Source organism: Podarcis vaucheri (genome assembly GCF_965113315.1).
Source record: "Podarcis vaucheri genome assembly, chromosome: 5".
NCBI lineage: Eukaryota > Metazoa > Chordata > Lepidosauria > Squamata > Lacertidae > Podarcis > Podarcis vaucheri.
Genome location: NC_138763.1, coordinates 50,338,281 through 50,362,370, shown reverse-complemented (window position 1 = coordinate 50,362,370; position 24,090 = coordinate 50,338,281). Strand labels below are relative to the sequence as shown.

General features: G+C 45.5%; 1 protein-coding gene across 1 annotated transcript; it reads right to left on the bottom strand.

Moving 5' to 3' along the window:
- Positions 1–3,653: 3,653 nt before the first annotated feature.
- Positions 3,654–8,993, bottom strand: ADRA2A (adrenoceptor alpha 2A). The gene has a single exon (XM_082223719.1). It carries the CDS (start codon positions 8,354–8,356, stop codon positions 6,995–6,997), a length of 1,362 nt encoding a protein of 453 aa, XP_082079845.1. The 5' UTR covers positions 8,357–8,993; the 3' UTR covers positions 3,654–6,994.
- Positions 8,994–24,090: the final 15,097 nt, after the last annotated feature.

The following is a 24,090-nucleotide window of genomic DNA, read 5'->3' as shown; positions in this document are numbered from 1 at the left end:
GTTCAAACTCTGCCCTCAACTTTGGCGGCAATTGCCCTATTTCTCCAGTAGATTTTGGGGGCTACTGAACACCCACTTTTCTTCTGTAAGCATGATGGACTATCTGTTTATTGCACCTGAACTGAAGCCAACAGTTTGCATTTGCAGTGATATGAACAATGCCATCTTCTGCTACAGGATAATGATAGGAGCTTGGCAGGGCCAGCCCAAGACATTTTGCCACTTGAGGCAGATCCCAGAATGGTGCCTCCCTCCCCGTCATGAAAGATGGTGTAAGTGAAGCTCTACATCAGGAAAAGCCGGGGGAAGAAAAATCAACATTGGGATCTGCTGCCCCTGGGGATCTTGCCGCCTGAGGCAGTTGCCTCACCTGGTCTCATGGGTGGGTTGAATCTGAACATTGATTCACAGGAGGCTCAGGAAGCATGGGTGTCTCCTGCTTTTGTTTCCTACATTTCGGTCTTATCCATGAGAGGATTTATCCAGCATCGTCTCTTACTTTGGCAATCTTCACAGAATTCTAGCCCAATAGTTGCCATTAATTTGATTTGAATTAGTTTTATAATGAAATGATTTTAGAATGTTGTATTATTTTATTGTTGTTAGCCGCCCTGAGCCCGGCTTTGGCTGGGGAGGGCAGGATATAAATAAAAATGTATTATTATTATTACTTGGTAGACATGCAAACTCCCTCTACAGCTGGACTGGAGAACCAGATGCAGCCCTCCAGTCCATGCTGCCTAGTTCATTGGATTCTCTTCTTAGTGACCCTGCTCCCTGGACTGGCTTCCTCTTGCACTTCAGATCAACTTCAGGCTGGTAATCATTACTTTGAAAGCTCTTGACCTTTGAGTATTGCCGTTTCCTCACCATCCCTCACTTGCTACTTCTGCTAAATCCAAGTTCATCTATCTATGCTCAACTTGTCTTCCTCTTTTTTCATTGCATTCTCAAGCCTTCCAGTTTCTGTCTCTCGGTATGTATCCAAGCACTCAAAACCTACTTCTTTAGCAAAAAAATTGCCTCCACCATCCTAACCACACCATGCTGCCTTCTCCTTAGCATTTGATTTAGTGTTTCCATTTGGAAAAAGAATAATTAGTGTGTGGCTACACCACACTGTGGCAATAAATGTGGACCGTAACCCTCACTGCCCCAAGATGTGAAGACTTTCACCAGCACCAACAGTTGTAACCAGTTGATGCTACCAAAGTCTAGCAGTAGTGTTCAGATTCCACACTCGGTGGGGGACGAGCCATTCTAAGCTGCCAAAAGGCAGAAAATCAGCCCAGTTAAGGCTATATTATGTACCAGCCCTCCCATCATGAGAGAGCAGATGAGTGGTGACTGAGGGGAAAGGGCTGTTCAGTGATGGCATCCTATTTCTGGAATGCACTCCCTAGAATTGCTTTCCTGGTGCCTTCATTGTTGAGTTACAGACTTTCAGTTGAGTGTTTTGTATGTGCCTGCATCATGCTGTTTCACACTGTTTCATAGAGGTTTGGTGCTTGAGCCTCTTTTTCATGTTGTAGATTTGTATCGATATGCTTACAATTTTACATTTTGGCAGTCACTTTGAAAGCTTCAAATTAAATCATTACACCAATTACAAAGAGCAGTTATAGTTTGTCCTCATGTTGCTGGATTCCAGAATATACCATTACAAATAAGGGAAGTGTCCCATGAAGTCTCTGAGAGCTTCCATTCTGCAGATAGTCTTCATTCAGGCACTGAAAGTATGAGGCATGTTAAAAGACACATGGAACAAGTTGTTTGTGCAAGCTCTCACTCAACAGTGCCTGAAGTGAAAACAGCAAACATATTCTGAGTGGAAAAAATCAGGGAAGTCTTGGAGAAATGTTTGATTAACTTGTCACTTGAGATATCCCTGAGATCTGTTATCTCTGATAGTCTATTCATGTTTATTGTAGGTGTAGTCAAATAGCAACCAGGATTTCCTTATCATCCACTTACACTTTGATTTTTGTGTTTGTGTTACCAAGGGAAAGACAATTTCTGTATATGCTTCATCCACTTATGTGCTATATTTTCACTGATTCTTGAAACTCAAACAGCCAAACCAAGTTCAGCTCAAAAAATATTGAAGAACAGCAACAAAAATTATGTAGCATGAGGCAAGCGGTTGGGTGGAGAGGAATCCCAGAGGAACAATAACGGGGATACTTCTGCCAAGACACTGCAATAAAGAAATAATCAACAAGAGATGAAGAGATGAATGAACAGGAAAAACAATAGGTTACCTTTCTAACTCATCCTTCATCCTTTTTCATCTGGTTAGTGGAAAATCTTAGCCAGAATCTAACATATTTAGAATTCCCTTTTGAACCCATATGCAGTGATACGGACTATGTATTTTGTACCTATACATTGTGGTACCACACTTAATATAGACTCTGGACCTAATGGTCTTGAAGCAGACTCCAGATTTTATCAGTCTCAAAGTAGACCCCATTGAAACAAATGGACGTAAGTTAGTCATGTTCAATAACTTCAATGGGTGTCTGAGTTGAACTAGCATTGGATAATGAGTGAATTGGCCCTTCATCACCACCGGTTGTGGTTATCTGTTCAGAGTCAACCAGCTTCTTGGATTAGGAAGTTGTGTACTATAAATAATGTGCAATGCAATTTGGACATGGGAGAGACAGAGAGAGAGAGAGCTATAGATAGATATAGAAATAGATATTACACACAGAAACACAATAATGAACTATATATTCATTATAGCTATAGAATAATCAAACAGCACTTCACACATGCTTCCTCTGGGTCCCTTTTGAAATTTGGTTAATCACTAAAATACTGTGTGTGTGTGTGTGTGTGTGTGTGTGTGTGTGTGTGTGTGTGTGTGTGTTACTGTGATAATCAATACAGAGATTTTATTTATGTAACAAATGTTTCAGCTTCTGATCTTTTTTTTAATCAGAGAAGCTGACAAAGGCAGAAGCCCAAATCTTTTGCCACATTAATAAAATTCCTGTTCCATTAATCACAGTAATATCTATTGCAGGGGAAATCCCCAGGAATCAACTATAAAAACCAAATTGCTGCCTTTGCCCCATTCATGGCTTTGTTATCTATTTCTGAGCAGGTGCAATCTTTTCTGGCTTGCTCTAGCATGAGCCCCCGTCTCCCAGCATTGTGAGAATGTGCCTTTCCCCAGCAGGTGCCTGGTAGAATTCAGTTTCTACTTTTCTTCCTACTCTTAATAGCTTCTTCTTGCACTTGTAACCTAGTTAGTCAACAGTCTGTCAGCGGCTTGTAAATACTACATGGACACAATATTTCACTTGAGAGACAGAGAGAAGGGAGGTGGAAAACACGGCCAGCTTAAACAGGCAAAGGATAAATTGCCCACACAGTAAGCCCTAATCCTTGTTCTTTAAGAGGTACATGAATGGGTTTGCTGTGCCAGCAAAGAAGAAAGCAAAATAATATCAAAGGCTTGTTTGTCAGTCTGTCGGTGCACAATGAAGCAGACCATTGTTCACATTAACATGAGGCATAACAATGACTTATGCAAACTACAAGAGGCGACTTCAGCAGGTGCTTTAAAAGGTCAGTTTCCCATTTCCATGTAAGTCCATAAAACCTGGAAATGGCTGAAAATACAGACAAGTTGAGATGTAACATGCTTTTTAATGTGTAAACTTTTTATTCTTATTTTTTGTAAATAAAAAAAAAACATTATGGCCATATCTGTTTACAGGTATCATTCTCTTAAAAAGCAAAAAAAAAAAATGGCATTGATGAGGTGGTTGTACCAGGTGCAATTAAAGTTTCAAAAACACATTCCAGAAAAATCAATATTATCCTCAATGTAAAATATTATCCATTTGTTTCATGAATGCATACGTTAACTTAATATTGAAATCCTATAAAATAGGCAATTCTTTAAAAAGGAATCCTCTGGCAACGGTCAGTTAACTTCTTACTTATGCTACTTCAGACTGGCTGTCTGAAAAACTGTGATTTATTCTGCCTTAAAAACTATCAGCCCGAAAGAAGAGTCCCATGAGTGCTTTATCACACATCTGGACATGGCTCTGGCCCTGTAAATGCCAATGGTAGGAGAACATCTGTATGTGCAAACCAATGAGTATGCATGATTCCTTCGCCCACTGAATAACAGCAGAGCAGCTTTGATGGGCAGGGAAGCTCCACATTTGAACGAGAGCTCCATACATAAACTAAAGCTATACCGCACTCATAAGAAATCAGTTTCCAGGCATGTGTGCACAGGCTGGAGACAACTTTGGTGTTCCAGCTAAATAAGCCTTAACCACTTCTAACTTCTTCTGGATTTGTGGCTTGTGGTGTTGTGCCTGCTCTGATATCCTAAAGAAGCACAGAACCATAGAGTTGGGAAGGATTCCCTGAGGGTCAGCCCCCTGCAATTGCAGGAATCACAGCTAAAGAATCCCTGACAGATGCCATCCAAACTCAAGAATCCCTGACGCCATCCAAACTCTGTTTAAAAACTTTCAATGAAGGAGAGTCCACCACCTTCCGAGTGATGGACACCAGACACCAGACTGTGCTTTCCATTCGAAGGACCAATGAACTCCTTGCCAGCCAGAATCTGCCAGAGACTAATACCCCAGCTCAGAAGTGGCCAGTCTGCCCTGAGCACTCCTATGAAACCTTGAGAGAAGAGGCCCCATAATGTGTCCCAAATGAGGTACCTTATTCAACTAGCAAAGGACATCATTGGACAGAGCCACAATGCAGGCAGTTTGCCTAAAACGGAAATAAAACTCCTCCGTATCAAATCCTCTTCTTTCTCTAGCAAATAGGGAATAATTAAGATTCAGGCGTTTCATATTTTAGTAGCTGCAACGTGCGGGGGAAATCACAAAGGTTTCTTTCTGCAAGGAGTATTATCACACCGTTAAAAGAAAAAAAGGAAGGGAAATACATATACTAGTCCAAAACCCCTGGTTCATTTCTAAGCATTTTCTCCCTGCGTTGCTAAAATGAGTCATCTTTGCAACAGGTTTGCAACGCCATTGTTAAGACTGCCGTTTTGTGGCACTGTGCTGGCATAGCCAATGACATGTCCCGCTGTGTAAACACATGTGTGCACCTGCGCACTTTAGAAATACACCACAACTTTATATATACCAGTATGCAGTTCTACAGAAGGGTCATCATCTCCTCTCCCTAGAAAATTGCTTTGTTTTAGAAGGAAGTTCTGCATTTGAAATGTCAGCTGTAGCAGGCTCTCCAGCGAGAAAACCATTTCAAAGCTGGGCAGGAGTAACACTTTCAGTGTTCAGTGGCTACCTCTGCTTCACTTCCTCTGGTTGTAGCATCACATCTGACAGCTGTTTTGTTTCACTGAATAGAGCTATCACATTCAAAGCTAAGAGGCAGCGCTGAGACTTGCTGCCTGTTACTACAGTCAGAAGAGGACTGGTCTGAAAGGAGGGGCATCAGTTGTGTTCTGTAGAATGGAGACATTTTTTAATTAAAAAGGGCCAATTCAACTAAGAAATTTGCCTTCAAGGAAGAACTCAGGTAACCTTAGCATTGTGAATATATGTCTGTTTTTAACCACCATCACCAGCCAGAAACTAACATGACCAGTTTTTATTTAAATGAATACTCTTTTTATAATGTTTAAATGATGTCCCCAATTGCTTTCCCATCCTACACCCTTTTAATCATATTCAGGATGTTTGTCTTATTGGACAAGGAAGTTATTTGCCATCAGCTGGGACAGTGGGGGGTGTGGAACACAATTATTGACTCTTTTCCTCCCTGTGCTGCTATGAATGTTTTTTACATATGGTGTAGAATAACACCAATAATTTGCTTTTTCTCTAGGACAAATCAAAGAAAATGTTTATAAACCAAACCTGAAATTAGAGAAAAAAATGAAAGCTGACATGCTTACGGTTACTCCAAAATAATAATAATAATTAAAAAATTCCATACCCACACTGAAGTGTCCTTGTGCATGAAAGAAGGTTTTCTTGTGCAGACACCTTGCACAAATGAAAATGTAATCAATACAAATCAGGTAACACTGTAAAGTAAAGCAAAAAGGCTGCATCTATCATTTTATCTATTTACAGTCACAGGTAGGGGAAATAAGTTAGCATTGAACACAGTCAGTGGAGTAACTTCAAGGGAAGAGCACCTTATCTTAACCCTTTAAGAACCCAGTTGCTCTTCAGCATCACAAATCTAAAAGGAGCTCATCCTTTTGAGAGGTACTATGCTTCTCAGTTGTGAAACTTTTAATGCTTGTTTCTTTCAGCTGATGGGAAAAGAGGAAATAAAGCTTTTTAACAATACTGCATTAACAAAAAACATAAACATTGGTTTTTTAAAAAAAATACATATAGGGTATATAATAAAACACTGGCCATGGTCAAGTTTATGCTATCAGTTTACAAAGCCAAAACCACATTGGAAATCTTAGCATTTAATACTGTCATTTTTAAAATGGATGAGATGGCTCTGAAGGTTCATTCTGATGTGTCCTTGTTTGTTTTTCCCCCCACCCCACATATATTTCAAGTTCTCAAGAAATATTTAAAGTGGTTTCAAAGCTGTTTTCTCCTACAAAAGTTAAAGATGTACAGATCTCAAAGATGCAATACTGTAGTTTTGCAAGGACGTCAGGGACATATCGTCCAAAGGGCAAAAATAGAAAGAAAGTGCTTCTGAAATATATGACTTATATTTTCATCTTTGTTGCTTCCCTGGCTTACACACTCCAATCAGTTAATTTCAGTTTGCCATAAGCTCAGCTTGTAAGTGTATAGAAACAATACCTACAAACAGGTCTCTAGAGCCATCACTGGGCAGAAACATCTCCACCTGGGCCAAGGCCAAAGTCTCCTGAAGTCTCTGAGAAGTCAAAGGCCAGTCACTGGATAAGACACCACCCACTTCCAAAGCCCAGCCAAAGCTGAGCCTCTCTTCCGCAAACAAGTCTTGTAAACAAACTTGAGTCCATCCCTCACACAATCCTTTTCCGGTCTATCCTGCAGAGAATCTTTTTAAAGGATCTCCTGAAGTCATGGTTGAAGATGGTGTAGATGACAGGGTTGAGGGAACTGTTACAATAACCAAACCAGAAGAAGAACTTGAAGAGTGTATCGGGCACGAGGCAGCTCTTACAAATGGCAGTCAATGTGTAGGTGAAGAAGAAAGGGAACCAGCAGACCACAAAAACCCCAATCACAACCGCCAGCACAAAAGTGAAGCGTTTCTCTCGGTTCTGCCTGCCTCTCCACCGGGAAGCTTTCGCATCTCTTTCCTCCTCCACTCTGTTTTGCAGTGTGTCCCCAGGCTTAATCTGGCTTAGCTTGGTCTTCCCCTTGCCCCTTTGCGGCCTCTCTTGCTTCCTGGCCTGGTGGCTCTCATTGTGTTCTGATGAAGAGGTGTCCTCCAGGTCTATACCATTGACTTCTTCCCTCTCCTGGCTTCCTCCTGCCACGGCTGCCTTCTCCCCATTGAGCTTGGTCATGGCGGGCATGTCATCCTTATCTGCCAGACCATTCTGCCTCCTCTCTGCGGCCTCCGCTCTCTTGCCAGGAGGCACCCGAGTCCTCCTCTTGGCAATCTGGTAGATGCGCATGTAGACCAGGATCATGATAAGGCAGGGAGCAAAGAAGGAGCCGATGCAGGAAGAGATGATGTACCACGTCTCTTTGTTGATGCTGCAACTGGGTTCCTTGCTCTCCGAATTCAGCTTCGCTTGCTGACTGTCAGGGTCGCCCTGTTTCATGATGGAGATGAGGGGTGGGAAGGAGATGACCGCAGAAATGATCCAGACAAGGAAAATGATGCTCTTGATGCGGCGCGGTGTGCGCTTGAGGTTGTACTCAATGGCTTGGGTGATGGACCAGTAGCGGTCGAGGCTGATGGCACAGAGATGCACGATGGAAGAGGTGCAGAAGAGCACGTCCAAGGCCAGGTAGATCTCGCACCACACTTTGCCAAAATACCAGTGGCCCATCACCTCGTTGGCCAGAGAGAAGGGAATGACCAGGGTGGCCACCAGGATATCGGCCGAGGCTAAGGAGACCAGGAAGAGGTTCTGAGGGGCCTTGAGCGCTCGGCTGGTGAAGATGGCAATGATGACCAAGACATTGCCAAAGATGGTGACGAGCATGAGCAGCGTGGCGAGGGTGATGAGGGCCAAGGTGGTGTACATGGGGTAAGGGAGGCCCCCTTTCTGCCCACCGTCGCTCCCATTCAGGCTCCCGTTGCCATCCATGTGCTGGGAGTAGCTGCTTTCCTCCAGCAGCGGGTGGTGCAGGTGTGCCAGGGAAGAGATTCCCCCCCTCTCGGTGAACGGGCTCCCCAGGTTAAACATCAACCCGAGCTCGGTAGGCTGTTGGAGGATGTGACCCTAACACGCACACCCTGCGAGGAAGGGGAGCTCTGGGTGCCCGGCGGGTCAAGCAAGTCCGGTCTGGAGAAGTCAGAAAGAGCAGCCTTAATCCAGTCAGCAGGAACAACCGCTGCCTTCAGCTTTCAGTCCCCGCTGACGATAACCGACGAGAGGAGGAGCAGCAGCAACAGCGATCTCCACTGGGGAGGGAACCGGCTCCGATTCTGCCGTCTCCGGGTCTCCCTTCGGCCAGGGAAGCGCGCGGCTCGCCTCTGCCCTCCCAGCCCTCGCTAGCTCATCTCCGGGCGGATAGAAGGGACGAAGTCGACCCTGTCTTCCGCCTCTCCCGCAAAGTCGCCAATAAGTCCAGCCTGAAAGGGAGGGGCTCCTCAGGAAGCCATTCAGAAGCCGCCGGGGCTGGGAGACGACGAAAGTCCCGCTTACCTTCGCCGGGAGGGTCCCGGAGAGTTGAAAGGGCAGCGAGGCAGGTAGGACCTCCCCACCCGCGAGGGGCGGCTTCTGCTCCCAGTCGCCGGCGGAGCAGATCCCAGACGGCAGCGAGAAACGCCACGCGGCTCGCTGAAGCCAGTCGCGGGGTGCGAGGGAAGAGGGAGGAGGACTCTCGGCGGGCTTTGCTGCGGGGCGGAGGCGGCGGCGCAGGGGGCGCGCCCGGCAGACTCTCGTCGGTGGCGGAGCCAGCGCCGTCCGCAGCCAGTGGCGCCCGCTCGAGCACTGCCTTCCCCGCTCCCGGCTCGCTTTATAGCCCGGGCTCGGTCCGGTGGTACCGAGCAGCAGCGTCAGCGCCACGTGGGGACGGCCCCCTGCGCGCTTCTCCGCCTCTGCCTCGCAAGAGCGCCGCGCTCCTCGCTCGCTCCCCAGGCGGAGAAGGGAGAGCAGGAAACTCCGACGGGCAAGACGCGCGCCCTCGTCCACCTGCGCCCTTCTGAGGGCGCTCCCGCGGAGCCCAGCAACTTCCCACGGTGCTGGCTGGACGCGAGCGAGCGAGCGCCCCACCCGCACGGCTACAGAGATTTCTTGCTCTCTCGCACACTTTCGAGCCACGCACACACCCAAAACAGAGCTATCTATCATCTATCTTTCTCTCTGTCTCTCTCACACACATGCACCTGACAGCTATGGATATCCTCTCTCCACTGTGCATAGCATTCACCGGGGTACAATGTCGCCGTCTCTCTCTCTCATATGTTCGTCTCCCTCATCCAGGGAAAGTTAGGCAAAACCAACAAGTGGTATGTTGCCTGCACTGGCTCTTGAGGAACTGGCCGGGGCCTCCACACAACTGCTCGCCTACACAAGAGCAGCATGCACCTTGCACAGCCATTGCACAGTCACAAGTCCCTCCTTGGGTCACTTCTACCACCTCTGTGCACAAAGACAGATAAGAGCTGCAGAGACCAGCACAGGCCACTTGCACCCCTTGCAAATGCACACAGCACCTGCCCAGATCCCTTGGCTAAGGAATGTCTAAATATTTCCCCATAGAAATAGGCACCTCTTTATTCTGTACACCAAGATCCTACCATGGGCTCAGCCGGGATTTATTTTGGAGGGGGCAGCCTTTACGTTGAGGGGGGGCAGAACCGAGTTATCTGCGATAACTGCGGTAACAGTTAAGTATTTTTATTTTTTTACTTGATTTAGGGGGGCAGCTCCCCCCTGCCCCCCCCCGGCTATGCCCATGGATCCTACACCCACTGCTTACATCAGGGCTAGCTAGCTAACATGACACCTAACAGATGTTGTCAGAGTCCAAATCCCATCATTCCTAACATTGGCCATGTTGCCCGAGACTGATGGCAATAGGAGTTGTGGGTAAACAACATTTAGAGGTCACCATGATAGCTATTCCTTGCTTTACAATGTCCACATTCTCCACTCAGACATACACACAAAGGACAGTGCTAAAATAAATTATGCACATGCATGCGCGCATGCACACATACATCTCCAGATTATGCATGGGGATTCCCAAAAGACACTCAAGGCCCAATCCAGGAAAACGTAAGCATTTTTGTAAAGTCCCATTGATTTCAATGGGAAAATTTAGCACTGACTCGTGGCTTTTCACTAGGAAAAGCCCTGTTAATTCTCCCACTGAAATGCACACGCCTTTAAAAGCATGCTTAGCTTGGGTTGCATCAGGCCCTGTGTTCTCAGAACTAGCCTACCTTCCTGGTTCATCACTGAACATCCCTGTTTCTCTAGAAAAACCTAGTAATCCCTTCATAATCAAGGCCCACCCACACCATATATTTCAAGCATATCCAATGCACATTTATAGTGCATTACTGTCTCCAGAGGTTCCTGGGAACTATAGTTACGGATGCTGAGAACAGTAATTGTGTGAGGTGGAAACTGCTGTTCCCAAGGATTCTTGGAGGAAAGTCTTGTGCTATAAATGTTCATTGGATGTGCTTTAAATACGTGGTACAGATCCAAAGCTTCAGTGCCCACTTATTCTCCAGTATGACCTGTAGAGATGAGACTATTCCCAAGTAAGCAGCCATCGCAGCCTTAGTGTGTCCTGTTGAATTCTACACGACTTTCCTCTGTGTAGACATGTATAGGACTGCACTCCCACACTTCCTGTTGCCTCCACCCCAACATCCCATCTCACTTTTCACAGCAGACTGAGCTTGGGGCACCCCATTTAAGCCTCTGGTATATACGCAAGTCAGTTTGTAGGCACAGCAAATTGTACGCATGGGTTAGTGAATAGTCTGCTGTAATGGTTCTAGGGGTTGCCTGAGTGAACCTTTTCTGTCCGGACAGCCACTCTCTCGTGGCTGTCTCAATTGCTGGCAGAATCCGTCAGTGGGCGTTTCTTAAACTTCTTCCAGCAAAGAAGCTCTTTGACGCCTAGTCTCCTCCTACTCTCTCTGCGCGAAAGCCTTCTGCGCAAGGAGGGCGTAGGCAGCGGAGGACCTCTACTCTCCCCGCTGGTCCCCGGCAAGGAGTCATGGGACCGCCTCGCCGCTTCCCCCATCTGCCCCCCTTCTCCACTGGTGCTACGCTGATTCTCTTCCCCAGAAGATGGGCTGCCTCTCCCAATCCCGGGACGCTCTCTGGGATCCCTCTGGATTTTGCTCTCTCCCTCCGGCACTGATGGCAGTTCCCTGACATCTGCCTTCAGTTATTCTGGCATGTGCAGGGATGCTGGGTGAGATGCTGCTTAGGTCCATAGTCCCTTTCCAATCTTGAGGTTCGGTAAACTGTGCCAAAACTCTACACAAACCAGTGTTTCCCTGTTCACAGACGGTCCCTACAAGCAAGCCGTTTGCATTACAAGACTCCCCAGAACACAAACACACCCACCTGCTGCGTAGCTTGATGCTTTGAAATAAGTATGTGCAGAAAGTCCTGGTTTGTTTCAAGGAATGTATCATCAGGGCTTCCTCCCAGGTAAGTGGGCTTGTACAATCATTCCTACCTTATGTGTGACTTACTTCAGAGTAGACATGCATAGGCTTCTGCTTTACATCTTCATTGCACCTCTCTCATCCTCACACAGGCACATCGCCTATATCCCATCCACTCACAAAACTACAGGTTACCTGGGTCTCAGGCATTCTGTACTCATATTACATGAATCACCCACTTATTATTTTTTTTAAAGTGCAAATTAACATAAAAAGGTGATACAAAGAATAGATAAATATAGTAAAGTAAAAGAAGAATACAACTGGATATTGGCCAGAAAGTTACCATTCTGAGATATCAAAATGAACTCATTCTATAAATTTGCTTGAACTTTATACCTTCTTTCGTCCTATGTTCGTAAACTGTATTCCATATTTTATTAAACCAGCATTTGGGATTTATCAGCCCACAGTTCCAAATCATATTAATTTCAATGAGATATTAACATGATTAATCTGACTCTGGATTGTAGCCTTTGTACACCTGAGGATTCCAGTGCCTTTAAGAGCCGTGAGCAGACTTTTCTCACTGTAGTGCTTGTGGTGATCATGATCTTCCCTCTCAGACAGTGATTAAAGATAGAGTTTGGATTTGCTATTCCGCTTTATCACTACCCTAAAGAGTCTCAAAGCGGCTCACAATCTCCTTTCCCTTCCTTCCCCATAACAAACACTTGTGAGTGAGGCTGAGAGACTTCAGAGAAGTGTGACTAGCCCAAGGTCACCCAGCAGCTGCATGTGGAGGAGCAGGGAATCAAACCTGGTTCCCCAGATTACGAGTTCACTGCTCTTAACCACTACACCACACTGCATAAAGATGCAGGAGATGCCCTTCAGACAACACCCAGGAAGGTATTAGAGCAGAGATGGGGGGCCTGCAGCCCTCCCAATGTGTTGGATTACAATTCCTATCATTAGCCATGCTAGTAGAAGGAGTAGTAATTCATTAATACACCATTTAATGCCAAAACAGACTTCTAAGTGGTTTGCAAGTACTGTATAAAAACCAATGGTGCAATGCTAAACATTTAGTGGGTACTCATAACTATCTTTAAGTGCGTTGTTTAAACATACATGGTGGTGTTACTTGGAGAAGGACCACAGCTCAGTGGTGCCAAATGCTGTTTTTATCTCCCAGAGAGAAGATTCAGCACTTGGATGAGTATGCGGATCCTCTTCGCTGGACTGTGCCAGCCCCCCCCCCCCTCTAGTTTAACACCTCAATATGCAAGTATTGTGCTTTGTGCATTTTGTCAGGCAGGATCTGCTCTCATACCATTTGTCACTTGCTTAGGCGCTTCTCCTTACCTTTTCTGAACTGCTTATCACTGTGGTCAGGATTTACAGAAGGGTCTGGATTCAGATGGGCAGGGGATTTCTTGGCCACTGTTGTGCAGGAGCCTGTCTGGACCAGGATCACAAAAAGAGAGTTTCCGTGTTTGTGTGTTATTCACAAAACCAGAACTTTATTGGAAGAAATGCCCAGCCTCACCCATGCAGCTTAGGAAGGTAGGTGGAAAATGTGTCATATTTGCTGTGGCAAAATATGGCTTTTGACAGGCATTTGTGCATGTGTTAAGGACAAGCGGATTTTCTGTTCTGTTCCTTTATTTCGTGGGTTCACTCTGCCCTCTGTTTCACTCTTCCTGATTTCCAAATTTGTTCCAGAACAGGAGCATGCAATGCGTGCACTTCCATCTCCTCCCCAAACACCCCCTCTCTGTGTTAGTAATCTACTCAAACACATTATGTATGATTTCGTTCCGATTATTTTGTGCTTTGCCATTGTGCAACCTTCTGGGTGAACATCAGTAGGACAGCCCACAAGCCAGAAAAAGAATTGTGATGCAAGCAGAGTAAGTGGATGCTCGGTTTGCTTTTTCGCCAGTGCCCACACAGCTGCCCATCAGTGGTGTAGAATAGGGGAGAGAGATGCCAAATTGCACAAGAAGAGATCTATTTCTCAGAAACTGAAACAAACAGTGTATGATTTGTAAAGGGAGTGTGACCCATAGCCTAGTGGTGCAGTAGCTGCCTTGCATGCAGAAAGTCTGGATTCAATCCTGGGCATCTCTAGGTGGCACTGGGTGAGACCCCTGGTTGAAACCCCGATGAGCTGCTGTCAGTCAGTGCAGACAATACTGACCTAGATGGATGGACTCTGTAGAAAGCAGCTTCCTGTGTAGGATTCTTAAAGCACCAGAAACACAACTCAGTCACCTGAAACACCCAAATCCAAGGAGAAAGATGGAGGAGAATTTTCAAAAGCATCTGTCGTATGTTTGTGTTTGTGTGAAAGATAGATGAGAGAAAGAAGGGGGTGGCAGCCAGAACTCTTCATTTGTTTGTCTGATCTCCAAGAAGAAAATCAGAAGCAAGGCAAGGTCCGGGCTATGGCGATGACGCCCTTGGCTCCAAATGTTTGATGGCCAGGATTGTGTGCCTAATCATGAAATGTTTTATCATTCCTGAAGAAGTGGTTCCTCAAATAGGGAGGTAAGAAAGTTCCATTTCAAACGTCTGTGCTATTCTCTTTATAGATATTTGTCTAACATCAATCAAGCCCGATGCCTCTGAGTGTCATAAAAAGGCATTCGGGTCCTGTTGCCGTGTGAATCATTGAAAGATCCCAGTTAGAGGAGCTGCTGTGTACAAACTTTGCCATCAAAGAGAGTTCCTTCGGCATCCAAGCTTTGTATGTTTGGATTGAGCAAACCAGGATTGCTCTGACTGCGGCAGAGTTTTGCTGCTACATTTAAGCTCAGTTACAAATGGGGATAAGGCGCTTTGGCACAATACCCCACACATGTCCATTTGTATACCCCTGTCCACTTCCACTCTTAAGAAGGACAGGCGTGCTTTCTTTTTCAAATATTGGACAGAAGAGAATGAACTGAAATCAAAACTCACATTTAGAGTTAAGGCCCTTTTAGATTCCTAAAGGGTGTGCTGGGAAGACCTTTGAGTGGCCCATGACAAATCCTTGAGTGAGGGCCAATATGTAGGCAAAGTGTTAGTGTCACTGGCATTTATCCAACACATCACTCAGTAACCATCCCATCAGCGAAAGGATTTCCACTTGTGCAATGGGACTTCCTTCCCATCACTTGCCTCCTGAATCTGTTCTGGGGTCGTTGTCCCCAAACCACACACCCCACAGAGCAGGTTTGGGGAGGCTGCAGTGGGAGGAAGTTCTACTGTACAAATAAAAATCCTTGCGCTGATAGGGCGGTTACGTAGCGCTGCATTGGATGCAAGGGACCACAGACATATCTTCAGCATCTGTTTCCATTGGGAATGTGTCACTTGCAAACACTGTTAGCAGGAGAAAACAGTCCATTTTAGTGTAGGTTTCACATCAGAATTCCTGACACAGGGAATTGTTTGGGGAAGAAATCACCTGTTAAAACAAGTTCCCACAAGACATAGCCATAGACACAAACTTGTATATCTTTAAAAGTGGGTTGGGCAAGTTTGTGGAGAAACAGAATGTGAATCCACTGTGAAAATAGGATGCTGGACTGGCCTGGCCTTTGGCCTGATGCGCCAGAGCCCTTCCTATATTTCTGTGTTCTTAAGTTGGACATACAGTCAACTCCATCTCAGCTCTGGTTCTGCTGTTGGCCTTGAAGGTTGACCTCCTCTTCAGCCAGAGTTCTCAGTATCTCTATATTGGTGACCAAGTAAAATCACTGTGAGACAGCCCCTCACCCTCTCTTTTCCTGCCTCCACCTAGATAAAGTAAACTACATGTCCTCCGGGGAGGAGATATGACACTTCTGCATCCAGTGCCATGGCCAGTAACAATCTGTACAAAACTATTCTTTGATATTTTTATTCATTTATTCTGACCATTTATATGCTGCTTAAATGCAATGGCCTCTTTGCAGTATATAGCAACTCAGAACAAAGGAAATAATAATGAGGTAAAGCTATAAAATCAGAATCCAATTAAAATGTCTGCTGAGATTAAAAAGAAGAGGTCTTCAAGAAGCAACAGAAATTCAACCAGAAAGAGACCTGTCTAACTTTGACTGGAAGAGAGTTCCATTAAATTGGCCCCACAATACTGGCATGCATCAAAGTCATAAGGGGGCTACTCACAGTGACTCCCCTGAAGATCTCCATGATTGGGTATGGAAATAAGGAATCGGGATCTCTGGTATATCCTGGAGCCATGTTGTCAAGGGTCTTGACAATTAATACAAGAAACCAGAACCTGTCCCAGCAGAATATGGGCCGCACTGGAATTGTGTGCTGGATATAGTTTGTTCCTATCAGCCCCCTAGGTTTCCATCAACTTGAGCCTCCAGAGTAGGCCCATGTATAGCCCCACATAGAGCACATTGCAATAACTGAGTCCTGAGGTTACCAGAGGCTGAATCACCATGGCTGTCCATGAATGGTCTAGCCATAGCTAGTAAATGGCATTCCTAGCCAGGAGACTTCCAAACTCCAAAACTCTTCTTTCAAAAGGAGTGTGACCCCATCCAGGACAGGCGCAGGAACCATCAACCCACAATGCCTCCATCTTCCCAGGGTAGTAATAGGAAGACCAAGTTTCTAATTAATCCTGGGTGTCAGTGCTAAAATATCGCAAGGTACTAAGAGAATGGGGTTATTATGAGAAGCCCTAAACAAAATAATGGCGGCTTATTCTGTTAAGAACATCAAAAGAACATCATTTCTAAGCCCCTGTTACCAGCTGACCATGTCTCCTGTAAACATTAATCCATAATCTCAGGTATTTTGTAAGCAAAATTAACTAGCTAATTAACAGTGCAAACCTTTACATGTCTACACAAAAGTAAATTCCATTATGTTCAACTGCTCAGCACAGGAAATTCATAGTTAATATATAGAAGAGTTGTGCTATAAAGGAAAATCCCCTCTATAACAACAACAAAAAATTCTATTACGAAAGAAAAACTCAACACTGGAGCAAAAACTAAAAAAGAGTTGAGCTACAGAAAACGAAGAGTGCAAGGGTGCAACGACACCTACTGGTAGCATTAGGTCACTGCAGTTAAGTTTAGCAGCGCTGGGATGATTTTTTCTTTTTTTCCTAATTACATTGCAGCCAGAAGGTAGCAAGTCTGTTACATCCATCTGCAACTGATGGTTACTGACAGGCTCATGGTAGGGAAGTGACAATCAGAAGTGTCAGGGATTTGAAGAGCAGGCGGTGAGCAATCAGCAAATTTGGTGCTGCAAGAGCAAAGTACGTTGATTCTGAAATTCACAAGTGTATTCAAAAGTGGCTTGGTTTTTTTTTTTTTGTTTTTTTAAATAGTGCAGCATTTCAAGAGGCAATAAAGAATTCTGAACCAGGATTAAAGGCAAGGTGATCTGGCTGTCTAATATATAAAACTAGATGCCACCTATGCCCCAATGTGATTTATGGCTTGAGAGAGATGACAAGCGAATGACTCCACAACAGCACCAAGAGAGAAATATTTTTGCAGGAAAGGAGAAAGGTGGGAATTAATCAACCACCACCATGGATAAAAGAGCTGTGAAACCCTTCATGACGGCACACAAAGGAATTGATGACAGCCATTCACAGGGAGACGGTTAAGACTACTTTTCAAAAATGGATTTATAGCCTGATGTTATAAATCCATTTTGAGCTATGGGGCTCAGCCAGAAGCAGCCAGAGAGCTGGCGTTTCCCTGTGTTCCTCTGCTGCATCTCTACGCTTGCTTACTCAACGGTAGGTCCCACTGAACTGAGTGGGCCACTTTTAGGGCTTTTAATAGTGCTGTTTTAACTGTCTGCATTTTAATAAATTTATTTTTTAATTTTTTATAATGTATTTGCTTTTTAACTATTATCTTGTATATCTTTTTAGCTTTCTGTATGTTATCTGTGTTGTTCTAGGTTTTTTTAAGCTGCCTTGAGTCCTGAGGAAAAGGCAGGATATAAATAAATATGAATATAATCATAATAAGTACAGCAGCAGCTCTACCCTGTCAGGTAAGCAACCTCTGTCCAGTCCTGTATTTTCTGCACACGAGGTGGTGCCATCTTTCCTCACTTTCCCTAGTGGCCTTGGGACCATGAGGATAATGGCCCCGCTGGACCAGTGCCACCCCCCCCAGTGGGTGCGAGGTAGGAAGCCCAACACTAGATGCTTTTCAACATCTACATGCAGCTGCTGGGAGAGATCATCAGGGGGTTTGGGCTGGGTGTCCATCAATATGCAGATGATACCCAGCTCTACCTCTCTTTCAAATCAGAACCAGTGAAGGCGGTGAAGGTCCTGTGTGAGTGCCTGGAGGCGGTTGGAGGATGGATGGTGACTAACAGATTGAGGTTGAATTCTGACAAGACAGAAGTGCTGTTTTTGGGGAACACGAGGCGGATGGGTGTGGAGGACTCCCTGGTCCTGAATGGGGTAACTGTGCCCCTGAAGGACCAGGTGCGCAGCCTGGGAGTCATTTTGGACTCACAGCTGTTCATGGAGGCGCAGGTCAGTTCTGTGTCCAGGGCAGCTGTTTACCAGCTCCATCTGGTACGCAGGCTGAGACCCTATCTGCCCGCAAACTGTCTCACCAAAGTAGTACATGTTCTGGTTATCTCCCGCTTGGACTACTGCAATGCGCTTTACGTGGGGCTACCTTTGAAGGTGAGCCGGAAACTACAACTAATCCAGAATGCGGCAGCTAGACTGATGACTGGGAGTGGCCGCCAAGACCACATAACACCGGTCTTGAAAGACCTACATTGGCTCCTAGTACGTTTCCGAGCACAATTCAAAGTGTTGGTGCTGACCTTTAAAGCCCTAAATGGCCTCGGTCCAGTATAGCTGAAGGAGCATCTCCACCCCCATCGTTCTACCTGACTGAGGTCCAGTGCCAAGGGCCTTCTGGCAGTTCCCTCGCTGCGAGAAGCCAAGTAACAGGGAACCATGCAGAGGGCCTTCTCTGTAGTGGCACCCACCCTGTGGAACGCCCTCCCACTAGATGTCAAAGAGAAGAACAACTACCAGACTTTTAGGCGACATCTGAAGGCAGCCCTGTTCAGGGAAGCTTTTAATGTTTGATGCATTACTGCATTTTAATATTGTGTTGGAAGCTGCCCAGAGTTTTTATTATTATGGAGCCAGAGGCAATGGGAGGCAGAGCCAACTAATTCTAGCCTCCTCTTCCCTGACGAATTCTACAAAGGCCACATGGAGACTAAGGAGGAGGGAAGCTGGAAGCGGGTGGGAGCTGGCTGAGGGCAAAGTGAAGTTGGCAGGGCAGTGTCCCAATTGCACTACTAGACCTGCCTGCCCTCCCACCTCCATTATCTTATGAATCCTGCTCGACCACACTGCTATGCAATGCTGCCACAGGAAGATAACCTTCAGCCTAAGCAGCCTTCACCAGCAGTGCTGACCAGGGCTGATGGGAGTTGTAGTCCGACAACATCTGAAAGGCGCTGAGTTGGTGAAGGTTGGCCCTAAAACCTTCATGACTTGATCCAGACATCCTTCCTGAAATATTAAGGGCCTGAGAAACCAAAACACCAGGCGACAGCAGAGTCTCCTGTCCTGGTGCTTCAAAGATCCACTTGACCCATATCCCACCTTCCCCCAAAGAGCTCAAGGTGGTGTGCATGGTTCTCGTCCTCTTCATTTTACCCTCACAATGACCCTGTTGATCCTGAGAGATTGTGACTGGCCCCAGGTCACCCAGTGAAGTTCATGGCTGAGCAGGTCATTGAACCCTGGCTTGCAGGTCCTAGTCCAACGCGCTTAACCACATTTAATCCTGAGCCACCAACACAATGCAGTGGATTGTAAGAATCAGCTGTGCCATTTTATGAGCAACGCCCTGTGAAACATTGGGAAATTGTCCTCCTAAGGGCATAATGGGGTTGGGCAGTTAACAAAGGATAGTTATTCAAATTAGCACCTATTGCCTGCAATACTAGAAACGTCAACAAGGATACAGTGTTGAATGCAATCCCAGAAATAAATCCCCAACTCTGCCCCACCAGGCGACTCTGAAATCGGAATTGAATCCAGCTTGCGGGGTGGGGGGTGAGGGAGGCAGCCAGAGAATGAGACCCTTGGAAGGAAGAATCAAAAGAGCACAGCCCCACCCCTCATGCCAACAAACACTATACACATCCAGGAATCTCTTGCCCACTGTGGGGCTCAAACCCACAACAAGGGGCTCCGCACTATAATCCTCACAACAATCTTATAATGCAGGTCAGTATTATTCTATAGCAGTGTAGGGACGGAGACAGTGGCTTGCCTAAGGGCAACGAAAGAGTTAACAAATGATGTGAGATGTGAACTGCTCAGCCTCACAGAAGCCTTTGGGCAAAGCAGAGCTTTTGGATGGGCTTTTACAAACTGTTCTCAAATACGTTTCTCTGGTAAGGTTGCTTTTTTAAAATAGTTTATTGAAAGAGTGGTTTTGTTTGTTTGTTTTTAGGATGGTTCAAGTGTCTTGCATTTGCCCTTACGAAAGAGAGAGGGTCCGCGTGGTCCCTTCCAACTCTACAATTCTATGAATGCTCAAAGCACTGTCTCCAGGGTGGCCCTCCAGGTGTGATTGGGCTACAATTCCCATCATCCCAGGCCACTTTCCATGCTGGCTGGGGCTGATGATAAGCTGGAAACCAAGAGCATCTCAGAGGCCACAGGCACCCCATTCTTGCACTCTCTAACTGCTCATGGTTGCTACGAAAAAAAGCTGACCAGCCATTATCATGAACAATGATCTTCAGCATTGTATTTCCTTTTTAATTGAGCATTTTGACAAACGTTGCCTCAAAAGGAAGGTTGGCTGCCATTTCCTCCCCCAATAATTTGTGTGCATGTTTAAACCCTTCTCTTTTCAGCTGTGCAAGGGGGAAAGCTAATCCAATACGGCTCTATGTCAGTGCTTAGAATCATTCATTTAACAAGACAGTCTTTTCCACGAATTAATTAACTGGATGTTCCCTCTCTGTGTTCCACCAAATATGATGGCTGTTCCTCATTCAGCAGCATGAAGAGTTTCCTCACCGTTGCCTAGCTTCTAAAAGTGCAGCCCAAGCAGATGATCGTTCTCAGAGAGTGGAGGTGAACGAGGGCAACTGTCCGACACCTGACCTTGAAGAAGGGAGCATGACAAATAATATGTCTCGGCTTGTCTGACAGATCTTAATTTAATGAAATAAAATCCACAGCGCATGCTAATAAACCCTGGAAGCTATCATAATTCTGACAGTAGGTAAGAAAAATATTTACACACCAGCAGGTGGTGTTTGTACAACCTGTACTGCAAAACACTCCTCTTTAATGGATGCAATTGCAAAGGAGAGGTGACAACAGATATTTAAAGGCAGAGAACAAAATAGAAGAAAAGCCCGGCGGGATCATACCAAAGACCTGGCTAGTCCAGCAATTTGTTCTCAAAATGGGCAACCCACATGACAATGAAAAAAAGCCTGTAACCAGGTCCTCAACACTCTCCCTCCTTGTGATTCTCAGGAACTGGTATCCAGAGCCATACTTCATTGAGGCAGAACATGGCTAGTAGGCACTGAGGACAAAGGTTTTAGTCTTGCTTCCTGCATAGATATTATTCTGACAATCTTCACTTTGCTTCTCAATCCATCTGTGTCACCGGAGGCTCAGGTAGCCTCAGTGCCTAGAGCTACCTTTTACCAACTGCGGCTGGTTCCATAGTTACGGCCAATCCTGGACCAGGAAGGTCTGGCCACAGTAGTTCATGCATTCATTACTTCAAGACTGGATTACTGCAATGCACTTTATGTGGGACTTCCCTTGCACTCGATCCAGAGGCTGCAGTTAGTGCAGAATGCTGCAGCATCATTGCTGACAGGAGTGAGGTCTTGTCAACATAGAACACCTGTGCTCAAATATCTGCACTGGTTGCTGATCCTCTGCTGGAACAGATTCAATGTATTGCTATTAGCATATAAAGCCCTTAACAACTTGGGACCAGTTTACCTATGAGATCACCTTACCCCACACGTGCCCACTTGACCACTTCGATTGGCAGAATTGGCACTACTACAAGTGCCACATAATACCCGTTCTGCATTCATAAGAACTCATTCCTTTAGTGTGGCAGCACCTGCCCTTTGGAACTCCCCGCCTATTGAAATCAAGCAGGCGCCTTCACTGTACTCTTTTTAGCACTTCTTAAAAAATTTCTTGTTTAGACAAGTCTTCCTAGATGCTTAGAAATGCTAGGATGAACTTTAATCCATTTTAGTATTTTAACTTTTGTATGTTTTAATGCAAAAAGTTTCCTGATTTTATGGTTTTATCTTTTTGTAAACTGATTCGAGGCTTTTCTCTCTCTTTTTTACAATCAAGTGGTGTATAAATTTTATGAATGAATGAATGAAGGTTCCATCTGAATGACCCACTGGCACTAACCTAAAAGCAGCCCTATACTGTTGTACCTTGGTAGTCAAACGCCTTAGTTGTCAAACAAATCAGCTCCCAAACATCGCAAACCCGGAAGTGAGTGTTCTGGTTTGCAAATGTTTTTTGGAAGCCAAACATCCAACACAGCTTCTGTGGCTTCTGATTGGCTGCAGGAAGCTCCTGCAGCCATTCGGAAGCTGCGCCTTGGTTTTCAAACCATTTCAAGAGTTGAATGGACTCCTGGAACAGATTAAATTTGAGAACCAAGGTACTAATGTATATTCATTAGCTTTCAGCTTTCCTTAGAAGAGAAATATTGTGACATCTTGGGAAACAATTAAAGACCTTCCCAGATTCATAGTCACTATTACTGTAACACTGGGGACTTAAAAAAAAAATTTACATAGCAAAGCAACTGGTAGGTAGATGATTCAGTTAGGGTAGCCATGTTGGTCTAACGCAGTCGAAATATATAAAAAAATAAAAGAGAAAAATTAGAGACCAACTAAGTAAAAGGTAATTTTCGGGGGGGGGGGTATACATATGTGTCTCACTACAGGAGAACACATACCCAAACGTTCTAGCTGCATGTAACATGTGAGAAGACCATTACTCTTTCTTGCACAGCAAAGCTATCCTCCCACCTTCCTCTTGCCAGTTATGTGTGGACAATCAGAATGCCATGCTGTTGTCCTTGAAAAGACAATAGACACTCCCTGATGCTGACAAGCCCATGGAAAGCAGAGCGGGCACAAAGGATCCATTAGCCAAATCAGTAAAGCAAGCAGAGCCGGTTAAGGAAACCAGTCTAGTCCCTTCAATTAAAGCAGCTGTGGAAGGATAAAGGTGGGGAGGGGAGAGGAACTAGCTAGAGAAATATTTCTGGACTTTATGTTGAAAAAAGTCTGCCTGTGGCTTTCCCACAGGTTTCCTTTTTTCAGCTCTCATAGACCCGACAATTTGCATTGTTTTCACGACAGAGGCTGGTGCACTAAAAAGCATCACCTTATTAGCCATAAGGTACTGCATATGTAACTATGTCCTTTAGAAAGCCTGGTGTGTTCCTGTATCAAGTGTGTGTTCTTTCTAGGTGCTCTGTGTATTCTTGGAAACAGCTGTTTGTGCACAGCCTTCCAGCTCGGGTGCCGATGTACATTTACAGCATGAAAATGAGTCATCCCGCTGGGGATTCTAAGCAGCTTTCCACACCGGTTCTCCTTGTTCAGTATTTTGCCAACCTTGCAAATCACAGCGAGGTAGACAGATTTGAAATTCTCTCTCGTGTCAGTGCTCTCTTCAGCTTTGCAATTAGAGAGCCCACAACCAGACACTTCCACATACATACATTGACGGCCAAGACCAAAAGGGGTGGGTGGGTAGTTTCTTGGGATAATTGTGCAAAATTGCAAGCTTTTCCAGAAAGCAGACAGCTCTGGAGCCATTTCATGAGCTGAAGAGGTGACCTAGCAGCTTGTTAGAAGTGGCTTGTCTGCACCCAGTTATTATTTCATCACCGAGTAGCATGCCAGGGAGAGGTGGGGGGGGGGAGAGAGTTACTTTTGTCTATCACACAGAAACTTCGCTTGTAATTCTTTTACAATGGTACCCAGTTGAACCACTGGGTGCGATCCTTTTGTCCCACACCTCTGCATAGAGGGGCTGAGGCATCAGGGCAGTACAGGAGTGCCAACTTGAATAAAATGGGAGGGGCAGGTAAGCCCCACTCTGCATAATCAATCACAAGACGTGGCATGCACACACCATTTGAATGACAATACCCATCATTTGGGGGGGGGGCTCCTCAAATATTTTTAAGGGGCGCGGGTGGCGCTGTGGGCTAAAGCCTCAGCGCCTAGGGCTTGCCGATCGAAAGGTCGGCGGTTCGAATCCCC